Raw genomic sequence first — 17066 nt, forward strand, 5'->3', positions numbered from 1 at the left:
TCTTCAGCCCTCCCGGTGCCCCTCACTCCCGACCCGGCCCCCCACTGTCCCTCACTCCCTGCAGGCAGCACGCGTCGGACCCATGGCAGCTTGGGGCGCTCTGGCGGCCCGGAGAGCCCTGGGCAATGGGAGCAGTGACCCCAATGGGGGGGCAGGGGCAGGAGGGGCCCTCGCATGACCCCAGCGAGCAGCTACTGAGCTCCGACGCTGCTCCCCCAGCCCAGCCCAGCCCAGCCCAGCCCCCGCATTGACCGCTGCTGTGGGACTGGGACATGCAGGGGCTCTGGGACACATGGATGCAGACACGCGGGTCCTAGTGGTACCTTTGCACCTTTTATTTGTCTCTAATAAATAACACTGGTGGCACAGCTGACCCCTGGCTTCTGACCCTTGACCCCAACCCTAAGTAGGGCCCTAATACTGACTCCCGGGCCAAGTCCCCCTGGCACAGGGAGGACGTCAGACCCGGCACCCCCAGGCACAGCACAAGGATGGCAGTGTAGAGGGGGCTGCAACCCTGGTGTCCCAACCCCTGGCTGTTCTTCAAGGAGAGGAGCCCAGACCCCCGCCCCCACCATGGAAACCAGGCATCCCGCTCCGCCCCAACCCCAGAGCTGCAGGGAGAACCCGGGGGGCCGGGCTTCAAGCTGGGGGATGGCAGAGGCCTCACCCCTGTGTCCCCCCCAGCATGGAGCCACTCCCTGATGGGGGACTGGAGACCTACAGTGGTTGCCCCCGCCCTAGACCAGCTGGGGGGGCAGGGGGGCAGCAGGCAAACCCCAATGTCTGGGTGGCAGCAGCTCTGTGCAGCCCAGCCACAGGGCCAGGGCCAGGCGGTCCATGCCCCGGGGCCGGCAAGTCCCAGGCCTGGCTCCGGCTCCGGCCCCGGGGCCCATCCTCAGGAGAAGGCGCCGTCCTGGTGCGGCTCCAGTTCTGGCTCTGCCCTGGCGATGCCCTGCTGCAGCTTCTCCAGGGACAGCTTCATCTGTGGGCAGTGGGCACGGTCAGCGGGCAGGGGCAGAGCTGGCTGCGGGATCTGGGCCCAGGTATTGGGGCCCCCAGCTTTCACTTCCCCCGCCCTGCTACCCCCGGGGGCTGGCCGGAGAGAGCCCGGGTGTTCGGGCTCCTGGCTTTCACCTCCCTGGGGCTGGAGAGAGCCTGGGCATCCAGGCTCAGCCCCCCGCCCCAAGTACCTCGTCCAGCAGCTCCACAGAGGCGCGCAGGATCTGGCGCCACTTCTGCACCTCGACGCGCTGGAACCGGCGCTGCAGCTCCAGGACCTCAGCCCACTCGGCTGCTGTCTGTGGCAGCTTCCTGCGGGGTCAGAAGTCAGGGGTTGCTGGGGACCCCCTACCCCCCAGGGACCCCACCCTGCACCCCTGACGCACCCCTTGGCCAGGGCATAGGCCTGCCAGGCCTCCACGGTGCGCGCCGCCTGCTCCAGTGCCCAGAGCCGGTAGAAGAGCAGCATGTTGAGGACGACCAGCACCACCAGGCTGCAGGAAGCAGGCATCAGCCCTGGCCCAGAACCCAGGCGGCCAGGCTCCCACCCTGCACAGATTATCTCCCCAAACTGGACAGAAACCGGGCATCCAGGCTCCCAGCCCTCGCCCCCTCCCGGAGCTGCAGAGAACCGAGGTGTCGGGGCCGTACCCCAGCCCCTGCTCCCTTCCCAGAGCCAGAGGACCCAGGTGTTTGGGCCCCTCCCCCAGAGGTGGGAGCAACAGGTCTAGGGCTAGAACCGTTTGGCGGTTATTATTCCCAGACCCATCCCTTTAAGAACAAAAGTGGGGGGGGGTCTAATTTGCATGCAGTGTCCTGATTGGCTGGTGCCAGCCCGAGCAGCGGAAGTACTCAATTTATCATGTGTAGGCTGGCCAACCAGGGTGCAGCATGCAAAGCTGGCTGCCCACCCAGGTCTCCCTCACGGGGGGTGGCACGCAGGGCTAATGGGGGTAGGGACAGGAGAGACTTGAGCTAGAGGGCGTCAAAGGGCAGGGGCTCCTGGGGACAAGGTGGGGGGGTCGTTAGGGTCAGGTGACATCATGGCAGGGCAGATCGGGGGCGCAGGAGTCATAAGAAGAGGGTGGGGTCGTCACTGGGGTCAGGGCAGAGCAGGATGAGGGCGCGCAGGGGTTGTGGGGGCGGGGTGGGGCAGTCACTAGGAGCAGTCAGGCGGGGGTCGCGGAGTCGAGGCAGGTGTCCCGTACCTCACACAGATCCTGAGGGCGCAGGGGAAGGAAGGGAGCGACATGAGACAGCTCCCGCGCCCCGGCCCAAGCCCCCCACCCCCTACCAGGGCAACTCCTGCCCCACCTGTGCCCCCCCCCACACTGCCTCCCCCTGCTCTGGCCCCAGCCCCGCCTGGAGCAGCCCAGCTTTGTCACCTCCCCCAGCACTGTCTGGGCTCTGCAGCCATGCCAGCGCCCCCTCCAGCTCCAACCCCAGTCCTGTCCCCCTCTGAACCTCCCTTACACTAGGCTGATGATGAGGATGATGGTGGAGATGCTGTGGCCTGGCCCCCGCTCCAGCACCTGCTCCGTGAGCCGTGCTGACAAGCTGCCTATGGCAGGGGGAGGACAGGTGAGGAAAATCCAGTGCCTCACCAGCTCCCCACCCCCGCAGGGCAGCCCCCACTGCCCTCCAGGCCCTAAGGGCTCACCGGAAGGGTGCATGGTACGTGGTCCACCCTGGGCGCCAGCTCCAGGGGCCTCGGTGTGGGGGGGCGGCCTCCAGGCCAAGGCACGCTTGCGGCGCCGCAGCCCCCGCAGCTCCTTCCCGCAGCCGCTCTCCTCCAACAGTGCCTTCTCGGCCTGCGCCAGGGCCAGCTCTGGGGGACACAGAGCCACGGGGGTGTCAGCGGACGGCATGGAGCTGCGGGCTGTCCAGAGAACAGGCTCCCGGGGGACAGAGATGGGGGCTGCCAGAATGAACTCCATCCAGGAGCCAGCCCCACAGCTGCAGCTGGCTCCAGCACACCAACCCCTGGCTCCCGCCGTGCGCACCCCCCACCCCCAGCATAAGGACTTAGGCTCATGGGTCAGGCTGACAGCACGTGGCCTACCCAGGTGCTGGAAGTACTCCTCCACACCACTCCATGCGTTCTTCTCGATCAGCGCCTTCACCAGTGTCCAGGGCTGCTTGCGGTACCGGATCTCCGATGAGACCCTGCGTGGGGGACAGGGCCCAGGGGTCACGCATTCTTGAGCCTCCACAGCCCCCCAGCTTGCACAGGGCAGGAGAACAGGGGCGGTTCCCAGAGCTCCCCGCAGCAGCATGGCACTTACCGGAGCCGGGCCCGGCTGTGAGCCAGGGCACTGATGCAGTAGCGGTGCGCAGTGTAAAAGTAGTCCTGGTAGGGGATGCCCTGCGTGATGACCTCCGAGTCCACGGCGCAGGTCCCGCTCTGGGGGCCAGGGCGGAAGAGGTTCTGCAGGGACCGGGGGGGAGACGGGTTAGAGCAGCCATGGCACTGGTGCCAGCACCCTCCCTGCAGCACTAGGACACTCCTCACCTGCGTCTCTACCACGGCAGCAGCCTTGGGGCCCAGCGGGTTGGTGACAGGGATGGTGTAGGACAGCACGCGGCTCTGACGGCACTTGTTCTCGCCACCCCATGCTGTCAATGTCAAGTCTGTAGGGCAGGGGGAGCATCAGGATTGGTGGGGCCCAGGCCCTCTACCCCCCCCCAAACAGGGTGGCTCTAGGGCCCTAATGGTGGCTGCACCTGCCCCCCAGCCCGGCCCGGTCCGGTCCTCCTCTGTGCTGTGCGGACTAGCCTATGAAGCACAAGACCCAGCTCCGCGTAAGGCCAGAGACTGGCTGCAGAGGGATGCAGGGAAAGGGCAGCACTCTCTTCGGGGGCTCACATGGATGCTGCTCCTCCACCACCCAGCGTCTGGCCCTGTGGGAAGCTCCCGGCAGCTGGACATGGCCTGATTTGTGGCTGCGGATGAACCCAGCCCATCAGGTCAGCCCACAGGCTTCAGCCTGGGTAGAGGGCTGGCTCCCTCACTGCTGCCCTTGCCAGCAGCCCCCCATGAGGGCCGTCACGCCCAAGTCGCACAGCCCCCAAGCCAACTCTTTCCAAACTCTTGGGTCTGTCACCCAGTGCTCTCCCAACCTTCCCTCCGGAAGACCTGGGAAGCTGGGCTGGCCCGCGCGGCTGCTCACGGCCCCGCAGGGAGACCCCGTCCTTCCCACGCCCACCTGTGAACTTGCGCTGGGCCAGGAAGTCCTGCATGAAGGGCGAGTCGCTGAACAGCATCTGCTGCAGGCGCTCAGCGCCAACGTGGTACACTGCATTGATCAGCAACCGCCCAGGCAGGTCCGAGAAGAAGGAGTCCACCTCAGCTGCGGGCACTGGCTCCGATCTGGGCCCAGGACTCCTGGGTTCCCTCCCCAGCTCTGGGAAGGCAGCGGGGCCAAGCAGCGAGTGCCCAGGAGGCCTGTCGCCTTCATCGTGCGTGGAGGAGGAGGAGGCACAGGAGGAGCAGGAGCGGCTCACGTCAGTTGGCAGCTCCTCACTGGGCGCCACATCACCCGGGGAAGGAGCGGGGGTGGGCAGAGGGGTGTCCCTTGGCCCCTCAGGCTTGGGCGGGTCCTGCACTGGCGTCGTGGTCTGTTCTGCTGCACCGACTGCTGGCTCCTCCACATCCTCCACCGCCTGCTGAGTGGCCACAGGGGTCACCCTTGCCTTCGGGAGTCTCCCCACCCCCATCTGCTGCCGGGGGGGGTCTCAGCATCCCCAGCTGCACCCCCGGCCATCCACCCCACCCCCGCCCCTGCTCACAGAGATGGTGCCATCACTGCTGCTGGCTGATGAGGGGGGGCTGTGGTACTGGCCAGCACCCCGTGGGCCTGCCTCAGGACTGGCATCTGGCTGGGGGTCGCTCAGCTCGGGGTCGTCGCCCTCCTTGGCACTGCTGTGGGGCAGGGGCAGCCATGTGGGTCATGGCCCAGGGGGTAGCAGGGGTCATGGGGTCACCCCGGGAAGGTGGGGAAGGCAAGGTCACTGTGGTGGGGTCAAGGGAGGTGAGCACCAGGGCCTGAGGTCATGGGGTCAACCCAGCAAGGTGGGGGAAGAAGGCAAGATCACCAGCCCAGGGTCAAGTGAGGTCAGCACTAGGGGCGGAGAGCTCAGGGGCACAGCTCAGCCCAGCACGGCGGGCATGGGGTCAAGGTCACCAAGCCATGGGCCCAGCGTAAGGGCGTTAAGAGTCAGCCTAGCACACTGGGAGGGGTCAAGATCACCGGGCTGGGGTCAAGCAAGGAAAATGGGTGGGGCAAAGGTCGCAGGAGCAGACTTCGCTCCAGCATAGGGGGTGGCTCAAGGTCATCAGGCAGGGTCAGGGGGCAATGACTCACCCCAGGGTGGGGGCCACGTAGTCATCATCCTCGCTGGTGAGGCCGAGCTCAGTGCCGTAGCCCTGGTGCAAAATGGGCCGCAGCTCCCGTGGCGACAGTGTCTGCGAGCCGGGCCCCAGGTCAAGGCACATCCGACCCGGCCCCCGGCCCAGCCCGACCCTGGGCCCCACACCCCCGGCCTCCCTCTCGCCCACCCCCGCTCCGGCACCTTGCCCAGCTGCGCGTTAATCCAGAGCCTGTGGATCTGGTCAAAGCAGCGGTCTCGGGCGCCAAATGACGTGAAGAAGTGCTGGGGGGCAGCAGGAGGGTGTCAGGGGGGTGTCGGGCTGGGGGAGGGGGCATGGGCACAGCATAGGGGCAGGGGGCTCTCACCTTCTCAGCCTTGGTGCAGACGAGGATGGCATTGGGGATGAGCCTGGCCGTCTTCTCCTTGCGCAAGTGCGTCACCTCCTTCAACGGGATGGAGATCTGTAGGGGCAGGGGCAGAGGTGAGGGCTGAAGGGTCAGGGCAGGTCTGGGGCAGGGCGGCTTCTGCAGGGGCCGCGACAGCTCACCGCGGTCTCCCAGCGGAAGATGTTGCTGTAGAAGCAGAGCCGCGTCTCAGACAGGTAGATCCGGCCCTGGAGCAGGATGTCCCGCTGCAGCGCGCACGAGTAGTCTGCAGGGAGCAGAGGCGTCAGCACCTGCGCAGGCTGCGGGGTGAGGCTGGGAGCGCCAGCAGGGTTGGGGGTTGTGAGTGAGGGGTACCAGCAGGGCTGGGATGGGTGGGCTCTGCAGGGCCAGGGGAGGGCAGGGGCACCGCAGAGCTGGGGTGAGGGCAGTGAACTGGGAGCGAGGGGCATTGCGGGGCCGGCCCCCCCACACACCTACGAGCAGGCGCTCGGCCTCGTGCAGCCCCTTGAAGATGCGGCGGAAATCCTCGTTGCGCCGCTTGTATGTTGGGCTTAGCACCTGCGGGGGGGAGACATGGGGGGACATGGGGGACGCCCTGCCCTCCCCTCCCCACCCACCCCAGGCCCTGCCCGGGGCCTGGCCCAGTCTGCGTGGGGGCAGCTCAGGTGTCATCGGGGCCAGGGGGCACTCACTCAGGTCCAGGCTCCTTGGTCCCCCCTTCATTAACCCCATCCTACCGCGGGCCCTGCTGTACCAGGGAGGGGCAGGAAGCAGAGCGCAGGCAGCGCCCGGCTCCTCAGGGCCAGGGCAGGGTGTCAAAGGAGCAGGGGTCAGAGGTCAGCGGGTGCTGGCCGCCCCACGACTGGCAGCGCCCAGGCGGGACGGGGGGTGGGGGGCACTTACGCTGTACCAGCTCTGCACGCGCTGCAAAGCAACACATGGCATCAGCACCGCGGCCCCGCACCACGCCGGCCCCGGCCCGGGCCTCCCTCCCCCCGCCGCCCCGGCCCCGGCCCCGGCCCGCACCTTGGGACTGCGGATGAAGCTGCGCCCGGCCAGCGGGGAGTAGAGGGCGGCGGCGGCCGCGTCGGAGCCCCGGGGCTCGGCGGGGGGCTCGGCGGGGGGGCGCGGGGGCAGCAGCGGGAGGCGGCGCCGCAGGCCCGGGGAGCTGCCGGGGGAGCCCCGCGGGGAGCCCGAGCCGGGCCTGGGGGGCGGGACACGGGTCAGGGGGGCCGCGGCCCCCCAGGCCGCCCCCCGCTTCCCGCACAGCGCGGCCCGGCCCCGCACTCACCCGGCGGCGCGCTCCGGCCCCCCCGCGGCCGTGCCGGCCCAGGCGCCCGAGCCCAGCAGCGCGCGGAAGTTGTCCATGGCCCCGCGCCTGCGATGAGCCGCCCGGCCTCAGCCGCGGCCCCGGCGGGCGGGCGGCGGAGCGGGCAGGCGCGGCGGGCCGGGCCGGGGCAGAGCCGGGCGGAGCACGCGGCCCGGCCCCGCTCCCCCGCAGCCGCGCGCAGCCCAGACAAAGGGGCCGCGGCGGCCCCGCCTCGCCCCGCGCCGGGCCCGCCGCCGCGCCCGGCTCCTCTCCCGGGGGGGCGCTGTCTGCCCGGGCCCCCGCGCCCCCTCGCCGGCCCCAGCACGGAGCACAAATAGCCGCAGCCGGGGGCGTTGCGGGTCGTTGCCCCCGCACCGCCCCAGCCCCAGCCCCAGGCCCAGGCCCAGGCCCGGTTCCTCTGCTGCCGGCCTGGCCTCTCCTCCAGCGTGGGCCCTGAGGGCGCCCCCGGCTCCTCTCCCCAGGGACCGGGCTGACCCGAGACTGGCCCGGCCCGCGCCGGAGCCTGCCCCACGTCCAGCCCCGGGGCTGCCTCCCGCTCGCGGCCCGGATGCCCGCCTGCACCCGGCTACTGCCCTGCTGCTGCCGGCCCCAGACAGACTGAGCGCTGGCTGTCCCAGGGGCTGCGGCCACAGCCTCCCTGCCCCGGAGCATCTTGCCCTTTGGTTCTGGCGGGGAGGTGTTCGCACCTGGGCCCTGCGGTCGGTGGGGATGTGGGACAACCCGCCTCCATGTCCTGTCCCTGCTGCTCAGCCGGGAGATGGAGAAGTTGGGACGTGCAGAGAAGGGCAACGAGGATGATGAGACCGGGCCTGTTTGGCAGGGTGAGGGAAGCTGGAGCAGGGCCCTGGAGCGCCAAATGGGGAAGAGAAAGCAGCTGAGGACTGAGTCTTTGCTCCCTCTCGCTGCAGGGGCTGTGATGCACAGCAGACCTGGCGGCTGTCTGGAGCAAACGAGCAAGTTCCTTTCCCCACGTGTCATTTGGCGCAACAAATGTGGTGGCAGCCACATGTGCCACGCAAGGAAAGGGGCAGCAGTAGCTACGAGCATGGCGGCACCAGCCACGGGGCCAGGGGAAACCCCTGCTCCGACCCCGGTCAGGCTTGCTCCCTAGCACGAGGCCCGGGGCAGGCCCAGGCCCCTGGGCCGGACTCGGGGCCCCTCAGGAACTGCCAGCTCCTCCTTCCCACTTGCTTCTTGGCTGCACCTGGGGAAAGCACCGGTCTCCTCTGAACGGGGACCGCCAACAGCCCCATTGCACCCAGCCAGCTCCTCACTGGTGTTTCTGGGCCTGTCTGCTGCGTGTAGCCTCTCAGCGCCCCCCGGGCACTCCCAAAAGGGTCTCGGGGCACCCTGGCGCTATGGGGAGGCCCGGTAGGTTATAGTGTGCAAGCCTCTCCTTGACCTGGGCTACCGGGGCGAGCGCCATCTCCCACCGAGCGCTGCATCTGGCTCTGTCATGCTCCCAGCTGCTGCTGCCAGAAGACGCTGGGAGAGCTGGAGATGGAGCCCACTGGTGCCAGGGATCCTGCTGGTGCCCCCAGCGCTGGGCCCAGCTCCCAGGTGAGCCTGTCCCTGGTTAAAGCTGCTGCCTGTCTGCTGTGTAAGCCACTGCTCCAGGCAAACACCTGCCTTATCAGCCAGGCACTTGTCGCACGTGCCAGCCTGGCACAGGTCCAGCCGCCCGCCCTGCACACAGGGCATGGCCTGCCAGGAACGTGTCCTGCCCGGCTCTGGGGGCAGTGCCCCGTGGCCCATCTCCACCTGCTTTGCTGCAGCTTCAAGAAGCAAAGAAGCTCTGACGTGTGCTGGGCAGCCCAGGACTGTGACCCGTCTCTGCCCCCCGTCACCCCGGCCAGTGCTTCTGGAAGAGGTTCTCCTTCCCCTGGGGCTCCTGAACCCGGCCGGGATGTGCGTGGATGTTCCTGGCAGTGTGCGGCCCTTGCAAGGTCCTGGCTGCAGGGTCTGTCCCCTTGTGCGGCAGAGGCAAGACCCCATGTCCCTGCCTGTCCCCCTCGGCCCCTTAGGGGGGCTCTGGATGCTGCTCCTGTCACTGCTGGTGGGGCTGGTACGGACACCTGGGGCCTTCCCTTGGCTACAGGGACCACATGCTTGCAGGGTGTGCATGTGTGTGTGCATGCACACTTGCGGGGGGCATGCACATGGGGAAGAGAAAGCAGCTGAGAAGACCCATGCTGGCAGGCGTGCGTGCATGGCTGTACATGTTTGTGCAGACTTGCAGGGTGCGTGTGTGTATGTGCACGCATGTGCACCCCTGTAGGGTGCGGGGGGGTGTGGGCACACGCTTGCAGGGGAAAAGCTCTGAGTGTGTGTGGGGGGGGGGGCTGAGTGCCCACATCTCCCTCCTCTCATTGGCCAGCTCACCCCCGATCCTGCAAGTATGCAGGGGTGTGTGCACACATATATGCATGCAATGCGTGCACATGTACACACATCCAAACATGCAATTTGACTTGCAGAGTCACGTCCAGTTTCCAGAACCTGCCTGAGGACGGATCAGCCCTGTTCAAGCCAGCCCAGACAAACCCCGTGCCGGACCTGTGAGCCACGCGACACAGTCACCCTGACACAGCCCCAGGCATCGCCCCCGCCCCTGCCCTGGGGAAAGCGGGGGGGCCACGGCTGCCAACCTCCTGCTGCTGCCAGGGGGTCATGGATGCTGCAGAGACCCCGGGTTGAGGCTGTGCCCCTGCTGCAGCAGAAGGCAACCCCCCCCAGTCCATACCAGTCTGAGCAGGGGGAAATCCCTTCCTGCCCCCACTGCAGCGTTGGTTTGATCCTGAGCACAGGGGCAAGAGCCTCTAACCAGGACCCAGCAGGAGCATTGGCACAGTGCCCACACAGGGGCTGTATCCCTGCTTGGGGCAGGGGGCTCTGTAACATATGCCAGGACTCCTGGATTCTCTTCCCAAGCTGCCCCTGCCTCAGTTTCATTTAGTGTGCCCCCCACCCCAGGCCAGCCACAGCTTAGGGGCCCTGTGATACCCAGCCCTGGCCTGCCCTCCGCCACCCAGCCCAGAGCTGGCTGCATCCCAGGTCTGTGTCCCTGGACCTCGGCCCAGGCTCCCGGGGCCCAACCACAGCACTGGGAGGGGGGCCGGCCACAACAGGCCAATGTCTGTGACCAGTAGCACATGGGTCACAGCTGAAAGGGGGGCTGCAGGTCAGGAGTGAGGGGCTCCAGCAGGGCTGGGGGAGCAAGGGGCTGTGAGTGAGTGACACAGGCAGGGCTGGGAGACCTCCATCTCCAGCTCTCCCAGCGGTAAGGCAGGGGGGCTCCTGTCCTGATCCCCCTCCCTCGGAGTCCAGCACTTCCTGGCAGATCTAGGCGTTGGGACGAATTCAAGAGGTGGCACCGGGGGAGGAGTTTGGGGGGGGGGGGGCAGAGATGGGAGCCGTATATAGACCCCCTGCCCCAGGGGCCAGAGCCCAGAGCAGCTGCCTTCTGTTGAGCCGCAGGACCCCCTGGCAGGATCAGGCCCCACAATGCCTCACAGGTGCCCCCCGCCCTGGGCTGTCTGGGGTCTCCTGGCCTCGGTGCTGCTGATTGAAGGTAGCAGAGGGGGGAGGGGGCAGGGGCAGAGAGAGGGGAGCCCGAACGCCTGGGTCCTCTCAGCGCGGACACCTGGGGTCTGGTCTCTCCAGCTCTGGGAGGGAGCGCAGGACGGGGGTGAGAGGAGGGGGGACTGGATGCCTGGGTCCTCTGGGCGGGCAGTGGGGTCTGCATGTGAGAGCAGGTGGGTGCAGAGCCCGGACGCCTGGGAGCTGTGGCCTCTCCTCTCTTCCACCCCGCAGTGGCCCTCAGTCTGGACTGCTACAGCCACGAGGGCACCTACGTAAAAGACTTGGGCCAGCCCAATGTGACCCGGGTGACCTGCGGGCCAGCCCACAATGTGTGCGTGGAGCAGATGCTGGCCATGACCATTGGTAAGGCCCTGCCTCAGTTTCCCCTTGTGTGCCCCCACCCCCAGCGCCCATTACAGCTTAGGAGCTGTGAGATACCCAGCCTAGGCCCCTACCCCAGAGCTGGCTGCATCCCAGGTCTGTGACCCTGGACCTTGGTCTGGCCCCAAGAGCAGCTCTGGGCTGGGGCCCTGCTCAAGGGTTTGGGCCAACCACAGCTGTAGGAGGGACGGCAGGGCCGAGTCATGACCTGGAGGCAGATCAGGGGCTTCTGGGCTGGAGTGAGGGGCACTGGCAATGCAGGGGGGTGGCAGGGGCTTTGGGTCTGGAGTGAGGGGCACTGGCAATGCGGGGGGGCGGTGGCAGGGGCTTTGGGTCTGGAGTGAGGGGCACTGGCAAGACCCTGTGCCATAGGAATGGGGGGCAGCCATGAGTGGGTGGACTGCCCCTGGCACTGAAGCAAAGGGGCGCCAAGAGGCGCTGCCCAGCTGGGGCGGGGCACAGGACAGAGCTACAAGCAGCTGTTTGGGAGGTCACGGGTATGGGGGGAGGGCAGCTCCCATCACTATGTGTACTCCCAGGCAAGCATGGGGGGTGGAGGGGGCATGTGCCCTCAAACCTGAACACAGGGCAAAGGCAGGCTGCCGTTGCAGGCTTTGTCCTGAGCGGCAAACTTCCTTGCCATGGCACTGGGTAGGCCTGGAGCATGCAGGGCATGGCAGGTCAAGAGTGAGGGGCACTGCGAGGACTAGGGGGGCAGGGCCTGCGGATCGGGAGCAAGGGGCATCCATGGGCTGAGGGGCGGCAGAGACGTGGCAGGCTCCATGCCTACACTGTACCCCCTAACCTCTGTCTGCAGTGGGGAAGGAGTCGGCCGTGCTGCTGCGGGCAGGATGCAGGTCTGAGCATCACATACAGCTGGAGAGCCAGGGCTACGGGATGTTGCCTTTTACCTCCTTCAAGGTCCACATCTGCATTTCCGACCTGTGCAACGACCAGTTGCTCAACGACAGCCTCCCCCTCAATATTCCCCCAGGTACCAGCACTGTCTTGGGGGCATGGGGCCAGGGAGGGGGCAGGGGCTTTCCCCCTCCCCAGTGTGGCCCTAACTGGCTTTGAACTGGTATCCAGGCTGGGTCAGGGAGGGTGTTTCCCCACCAGGGGGTGCTGGATCCGGGCCCCAACCTGAGCCCCTGTCGGGGGATGGGGCAAGGTCCAGGCCTGGCCCAGGTGAGACCCCCCCCAGTAGTGGTCCATGGACCCCAGCCCACAAGGCCAGAGCTCCAAGCCCCAGTCCCCACAGCCCAGGTCAGAGAGGGAACCAAGGCATCTGGGCTCTGCTGGCTGGTGGGGGGCAGGGGCCCCCTCCATCCCTGTCTGGGGTGGGGGGCAGGTATCGTTCACTAAGCCCCTGCCCCCTTGCAGAGGCCGCTGCCAATGCCACTGATGTCCTGCGGTGCTACAGCTGCCTGGGCCTGACCCCCGAGAGCTGCTCAGGGGAGAACATGGACGTGGTCCTGTGCCCCCCCAATTTCCCCCGGTGCGCCATCGGGATGGTCACTGCCGCCATCGGTATGGAAGCCTGCTGCCAGGATAGCTGGTCACGAGGGGTAGGGAGCGCAAGCATGTTAATGTGGGGAGCAGGGGAGAGTGGGTGGAAAGTGTGGGGGGCTGCGGTGGGTTTGGGGTACATGGGAGGTGTTGGGATATATGGACTGACCAGATGCATGGGTCTGTATGGGGATGGAGGGGTGTTGAGATGGTCAGATGGATGAGTGGGTGCATGGATGGATGTGTGAAGGGGTAGATGGGTAGACCCCCGTTTACCACCATCGCGCTCCTGCCACCGTTCTCCTGCCGCTGCCATGCCACCCTAGCCACCAGGGGCACGCGCCGTTCATGCACTCCACCCTCACCCCTGTCTTCCCTCTCAGCTTGCCCCCATGCCATGCTGGTCCTAGCCCTGCAGGGGGGAGAGCTACCCCAGGGCTTCCCAGCCCACATGGCTGCTTCACCTGAAGGGCTGATACCATAGCTCCACCACCCCTTTCACTGTGCCCAAGCCCGGTCTTGCAGGTTTTATCCCTTGTGTCGACCATCAACCCGTTCCCAGCCTTGGTCTGTGATGGGCCTCGCTGCCTGGGTGCTTTCCCAGCCAGGCTACACCCGGGGGGCATTCTGGGCGGGTGTCTCCACCTGGGCACTTCACATCTCAGGGCTACTCCTGAGTGCAGCACCTCAGCTTGCACCACCCACCCACCCACCCTGCCTTCATGGGCTCTCTCAGGTACTGCGTCCTGCCCTCGCCAGCTCCTATCTGTGTGCCAGGCCTTTGGCCCTCATCTCTGGGCCCCTTTTCCCTGCCTACACCCCTCTCTGAGCAATGGACCCCTGGCTCCGATTTCTGGCCGGCTCCAAAAGTGACAGGTGCACCTTGTCACAGAGTGGGCTATTGAGCCAGGTGCACGGAGGGATGTGTTGCAGCTCTATGCTCAGTCAGTTGCAGGTCTGGGTGGGTGTGTGTCTAGTAGAAAGATGGATGGATGGATGGGTGCGTGGGCAGGCAGGCATTGGGGCTGACCAGCCAATGGATGAGTGTTGGGGATGAGCTGGGGGTGCATACGGGATGGATGGATGTCCTTGCCAATGGGGAGTTTGGAGGCCAGGTGGACGGGTGTTGTGGGGGTGGATGGGCACAAACCTGCTGACGGCTCCTGCCCCGTCTCCCCTCTCTCTGCTCCCAGATGTGACCCACACTGCCTCCTTGTTCTACCGCTCCTGCCAGGACAGCAGCAGTGTTCGGAGTAGTACCAGCACGCGGACCGAACCCACCACCACCTGGGAGATGATCACCAGGACCGTCACAGCTGGCTGCAGTGAGAGCCTCTGCAATGATGGGCCCCATGAGCTCCCCACCCCACCGCCCGCACCCCCACACACCGGCCTAGGGGACTGGCAGCCCGAGGGGAACTAGGCCACCTGGGGCAGGGGGTCCCAGTGCCTCCCGGTGAGGAATGTGGAAGAATTCCCTCCCAGTCTCTTCTCAGTCTTTGCTATTGGTTTTTTTCATAGATTTCATAGATTTCATAGACATTAGGGCTGGAAGGGACCTCGGGAGATCATCGAGTCCAGCCCCCTGCCCAAAGGGCAGGAAGTCAGCTGGGGTCATGGGATCCCAGCAAGATAAGCATCCAATTTACTCTTGAAGGTGTTCAATGTAGGCGCTTGAACCACCTCCGCTGGCAGACTGTTCCAGACCTTGGGGGCTCGGACAGTAAAGAAATTCTTCCTTATGTCCAGCCTGAAACGGTCTTGCAGGAGTTTGTGACCGTTCGACCTTGTCATCCCTTGGGGCGCTCTGGTGAACAAACGTTCCCCCAGATCCTGGTGGTCACCCCTGATAAACTTGTAGGTGGCCATCAGATCACCCCTGAGCCTGCGCTTTTCCAGGCTGAATAGCCCCATGGCTCTCAGCCTGTCATCGTAAGTTTTGTTTTCCTGATCTCTGATCATGCGCGTGGCTCTCCTCTGGACTCTCTCAAGCTTCTCCACATCCTTTTTGAATTGTGGAGCCAAAACTGGATGCAGTACTCCAGCTGCGGCCTCACTAAGGCCGAGTACAAGGGGAGAATGACGTCCCGGGATTTGCTCGAGAAGCATCTATGGATGCATGCCAGCATTTTGGTCGCTTTACTAGCTTTTCCCCCTTTGTTGTTGTCTCCTCACCTATGAGTAGTTGCCCCTGGTTATGGCTGCGTGACCTCAAGCAGGTACAGGGAGTGGTGAACCTAGTCTCTATTGTTGTAAGCATTGACCTCGTGGCATTGGGACAGGGGCTTGAGCCATGTCACACCCTTAGGTGACTAGAAAAACAGACAGAGACCAGAAGTGCTAATACTGCTTCTTTCAGTTACATGTTTTGAGATAAAAAAATCCTGCATGTCTTATTACTCTGTGCAGAGGTCTAATTAAATAAACTTGTTTTAGTTTCTCCAAGGTCGTATTTTTTTTTTCTCTTTATGTGTGCTTGAAAACTTAGAGAGGAGGAGGATTCCTTTGAAACAGACAAGTGAGCGATTCCCCTTGCTGTATGAAATCCTCCCTGTGATCACAGTGTAGCCCTAAATAAAGAAAAGCTGGCTCTGTCAGTTCTGATTCAACCACGCCATGAAGTTTGATTTCTTCCACAATTTGGTGCCGTGACTCAGATCAAGACGCCCTGAGTGATCAGTTGGGGCACAGACATCTCTTTACTGAAGCCCTGGCGCCAAACCAAGGTAAGAGACCTTTTGGAATCTCTACTGGGGCTTTTCAGTGAGAGGCTGTCTCTGTGTCTTCCTGATTCACTACTTGAGGCTCACCCTAGCCGAACTTTTTCTACCAGAACTGTCAGGCCCGCTGTGTAAGTAGTAACTGTGAGTAGAAAGAGTCAAGGTTAAGGACTCTGTGTTGCTGTTGTCAATGCAAGTATTTCCCCGTGTGAATTGCGTTAAGTTCTGTAAAGAACTGTGAGGTCTCTCTGAGGCCAGGAGTGGAAACCTTGTGCAGCCGCCCTAAAGACACCAGATTTGTTCTGCGTGCTCTTCGAAAGCGAGGGTGCAAGGTGGAAACTCTTAAGAGTGTGAGTGTTTTCCACGATAAGCGCTGACCAAGGCTGAGACTAAAGAAATGCTCTTGAACCTCGTGCCTCCACGCAGAAATTCCCCTATGTGAACTGAGAATATGAACTGAGAAATATGAGCCACTGACCAGGTCCGAGACTAAGGTTGGGTTCAGCCGCCCCAAGGCTGCCCGGAAGGGCAGTTTTGAATGCAAGGGGGCCCAACTGGAACCTCGTGACCCTGTGGACAGGTTTACCCTTTCCCCACCCTCATAATGAGCTGTGTCTAACCATGAGTAACTGCATTGTGTGCTGTTATTGCAGTGGAGTCTTGTCTTTGGACATTGGCCACAGCATCTCTGTGCCGCCAGCAAATCTCACAACCTGACAAATCTCACACCCTCAATAAGTCATTCCTGTATGAATGTCCTGGGCTTGACAGGACTGATCCTACAGTCTCAGGCCAGACTTGGATTGGACTTTCCCCTGGGGTTCCTCCCAGCCCCGCTCCCCATCCCCTCTTGAGGAACCCAGGAGTCTGGGAGCACGGCGCTAGGTGCTTCTGCTGCCTTCTCGGCCTCCTTGTACCTGCTTCCCTCCTCGGTCACGCAGGGATGCTGATAGCAGCAACATGCGTTTCTGACACTGGAAGGTCTTTCATTGGGCACCAGCCATGACCCGGCTTGCAGGCAGCCCAACGCTGCCGCTATCGCCACCCTTACGTGACCTAGGAGCAGCAGGTGCAAGAGCAGCAGAAGCACCTCCCTGCCTGCTCAGAGCCCTTCTGCTGCCCACTTCTGTTGGAGAAGATACATTCAAAACTACTTATCATTAAAAACCCCAAAGGAAACGGGATGAGCTGTGCCCAGTGTGGCCATGCTTTCTCAGACATCTGGGTCCTGCTGGGTGCTGCCTCTTGCTGCTCTGTGGGCCAGGAGGGGGGGTTACACATATATAATAAAACTAAAACTAAAAAAAATGACATTTCTGTCAAGAAAACCACTAAAACAATGTCAAGTATTTTTGGTAAAAATTGCTCTCCTTTCTGTCCTGCCAAAAAACACACAGGTACTTGATGGGCTTGCCAACCTGTGAACACACAGGCGTGCCCATATGCTCGCAGGGCTAACCCGGTGTGATGGCCAGGCAGGTTGGAGCTGCGGCCTCACGCAGCGGTCCAGGACTGCGTGTACAGGGTCGTCCGCCCCAGGGCCCTGAGGTCATGTCCAGCCTGAAGCCATGACCTCGCACAAGTGCTCGAAGCACCAGGAAGACGCACAAGCACGACCGCTCTGTGGCTGTTACTCCCGGTGCCTGAGTGGGACTGCCCTGTCGTGTCCTCTCTCCAGAGAGAACTGTCACCACACCCAAGACATGCTCGTGTGTCAGAGCAGCTTTGCCAGCGGCCAGATACTGCCCAGATCAGCACATGCCGAGTACATCCCTCGCCGAGGCT

General features: G+C 64.2%; 2 protein-coding genes across 23 annotated transcripts; one reads left to right on the forward strand and one right to left on the reverse strand.

Moving 5' to 3' along the window:
- Positions 1 to 311: 311 nt before the first annotated feature.
- On the reverse strand, positions 312 to 7907 carry GRAMD1A (GRAM domain containing 1A). 10 transcript variants are annotated; one of them, XM_090052342.1, is made up of 18 exons: positions 7776 to 7907; positions 6786 to 6963; positions 6663 to 6683; positions 6233 to 6317; positions 5921 to 6024; positions 5739 to 5834; positions 5575 to 5655; positions 5367 to 5467; positions 4792 to 4924; positions 4209 to 4668; positions 3515 to 3633; positions 3288 to 3430; positions 3065 to 3168; positions 2663 to 2830; positions 2476 to 2563; positions 1389 to 1496; positions 1194 to 1314; positions 312 to 985 (listed from the first exon to the last, which is right to left on the reverse strand). In XM_090052342.1, the coding sequence occupies exons 1-18, from the start codon at positions 7817 to 7819 to the stop codon at positions 899 to 901; spliced, it is 2241 nt and encodes a 746-aa protein (XP_089908468.1). In that variant the 5' UTR covers positions 7820 to 7907; the 3' UTR covers positions 312 to 898. The 10 variants fall into 10 exon arrangements, 8 of the variants coding, with proteins under 8 accessions (XP_089908468.1, XP_089908465.1, XP_089908467.1 ...); XM_090052339.1 differs by lacking the exon at positions 7776 to 7907 and adding an exon at positions 7051 to 7740 and having other exon boundaries at positions 5921 to 6071; XM_090052341.1 differs by lacking the exon at positions 7776 to 7907 and adding an exon at positions 7051 to 7275.
- LOC149861560 (ly6/PLAUR domain-containing protein 3-like) lies at positions 7773 to 15174 on the forward strand. 13 transcript variants are annotated; one of them, XM_090052498.1, is made up of 9 exons: positions 7773 to 7910; positions 7998 to 8460; positions 8556 to 8649; positions 8865 to 9154; positions 9567 to 9647; positions 10903 to 11034; positions 11870 to 12046; positions 12436 to 12582; positions 13755 to 15174. In XM_090052498.1, exons 2-9 carry the CDS (start codon positions 8448 to 8450, stop codon positions 13982 to 13984), a joined length of 1164 nt encoding a protein of 387 aa, XP_089908624.1. In that variant the 5' UTR covers positions 7773 to 7910; positions 7998 to 8447; the 3' UTR covers positions 13985 to 15174. The 13 variants fall into 13 exon arrangements, with proteins under 13 accessions (XP_089908624.1, XP_089908619.1, XP_089908621.1 ...); XM_090052493.1 differs by having other exon boundaries at positions 8556 to 9154; XM_090052497.1 differs by lacking the exon at positions 7998 to 8460 and having other exon boundaries at positions 7801 to 7910.
- The last annotated feature ends 1892 nt before the right edge of the window (positions 15175 to 17066 follow it).

Source organism: Crocodylus siamensis, chromosome 6 (assembly GCF_052110815.1).
Source record: "Crocodylus siamensis isolate JL-2025a chromosome 6, ASM5211081v1, whole genome shotgun sequence".
NCBI lineage: Eukaryota > Metazoa > Chordata > Crocodylia > Crocodylidae > Crocodylus > Crocodylus siamensis.

What these genes read in the sequence shown, in the direction of transcription:
- GRAMD1A (XM_090052335.1), bottom strand. Translation starts at nt 7,740, where the DNA reads ATGCTCCGGGGCAGGGAGGCTGTGGCCGCAGCCCCTGGGACAGCCAGC. An exon ending in TACGTGGCCCCCACCCTGGG is followed by an intron (nt 4,925 to 5,366) that starts GTGAGTCATTGC and finishes CCTGCCCCACAG; the next exon opens with CAGTGCCAAGGAGGGCGACG. An exon ending in CTGTGGAGCTGCTGGACGAG is followed by an intron (nt 986 to 1,193) that starts GTACTTGGGGCG and finishes CACTGCCCACAG; the next exon opens with ATGAAGCTGTCCCTGGAGAA.
- LOC149861560 (XM_090052492.1), top strand. Translation starts at nt 8,590, where the DNA reads ATGGAGCCCACTGGTGCCAGGGATCCTGCTGGTGCCCCCAGCGCTGGG. An exon ending in ACAAACCCCGTGCCGGACCT is followed by an intron (nt 9,648 to 10,902) that starts GTGAGCCACGCG and finishes TCCACCCCGCAG; the next exon opens with TGGCCCTCAGTCTGGACTGC. An exon ending in CCCCCTCAATATTCCCCCAG is followed by an intron (nt 12,047 to 12,435) that starts GTACCAGCACTG and finishes GCCCCCTTGCAG; the next exon opens with AGGCCGCTGCCAATGCCACT.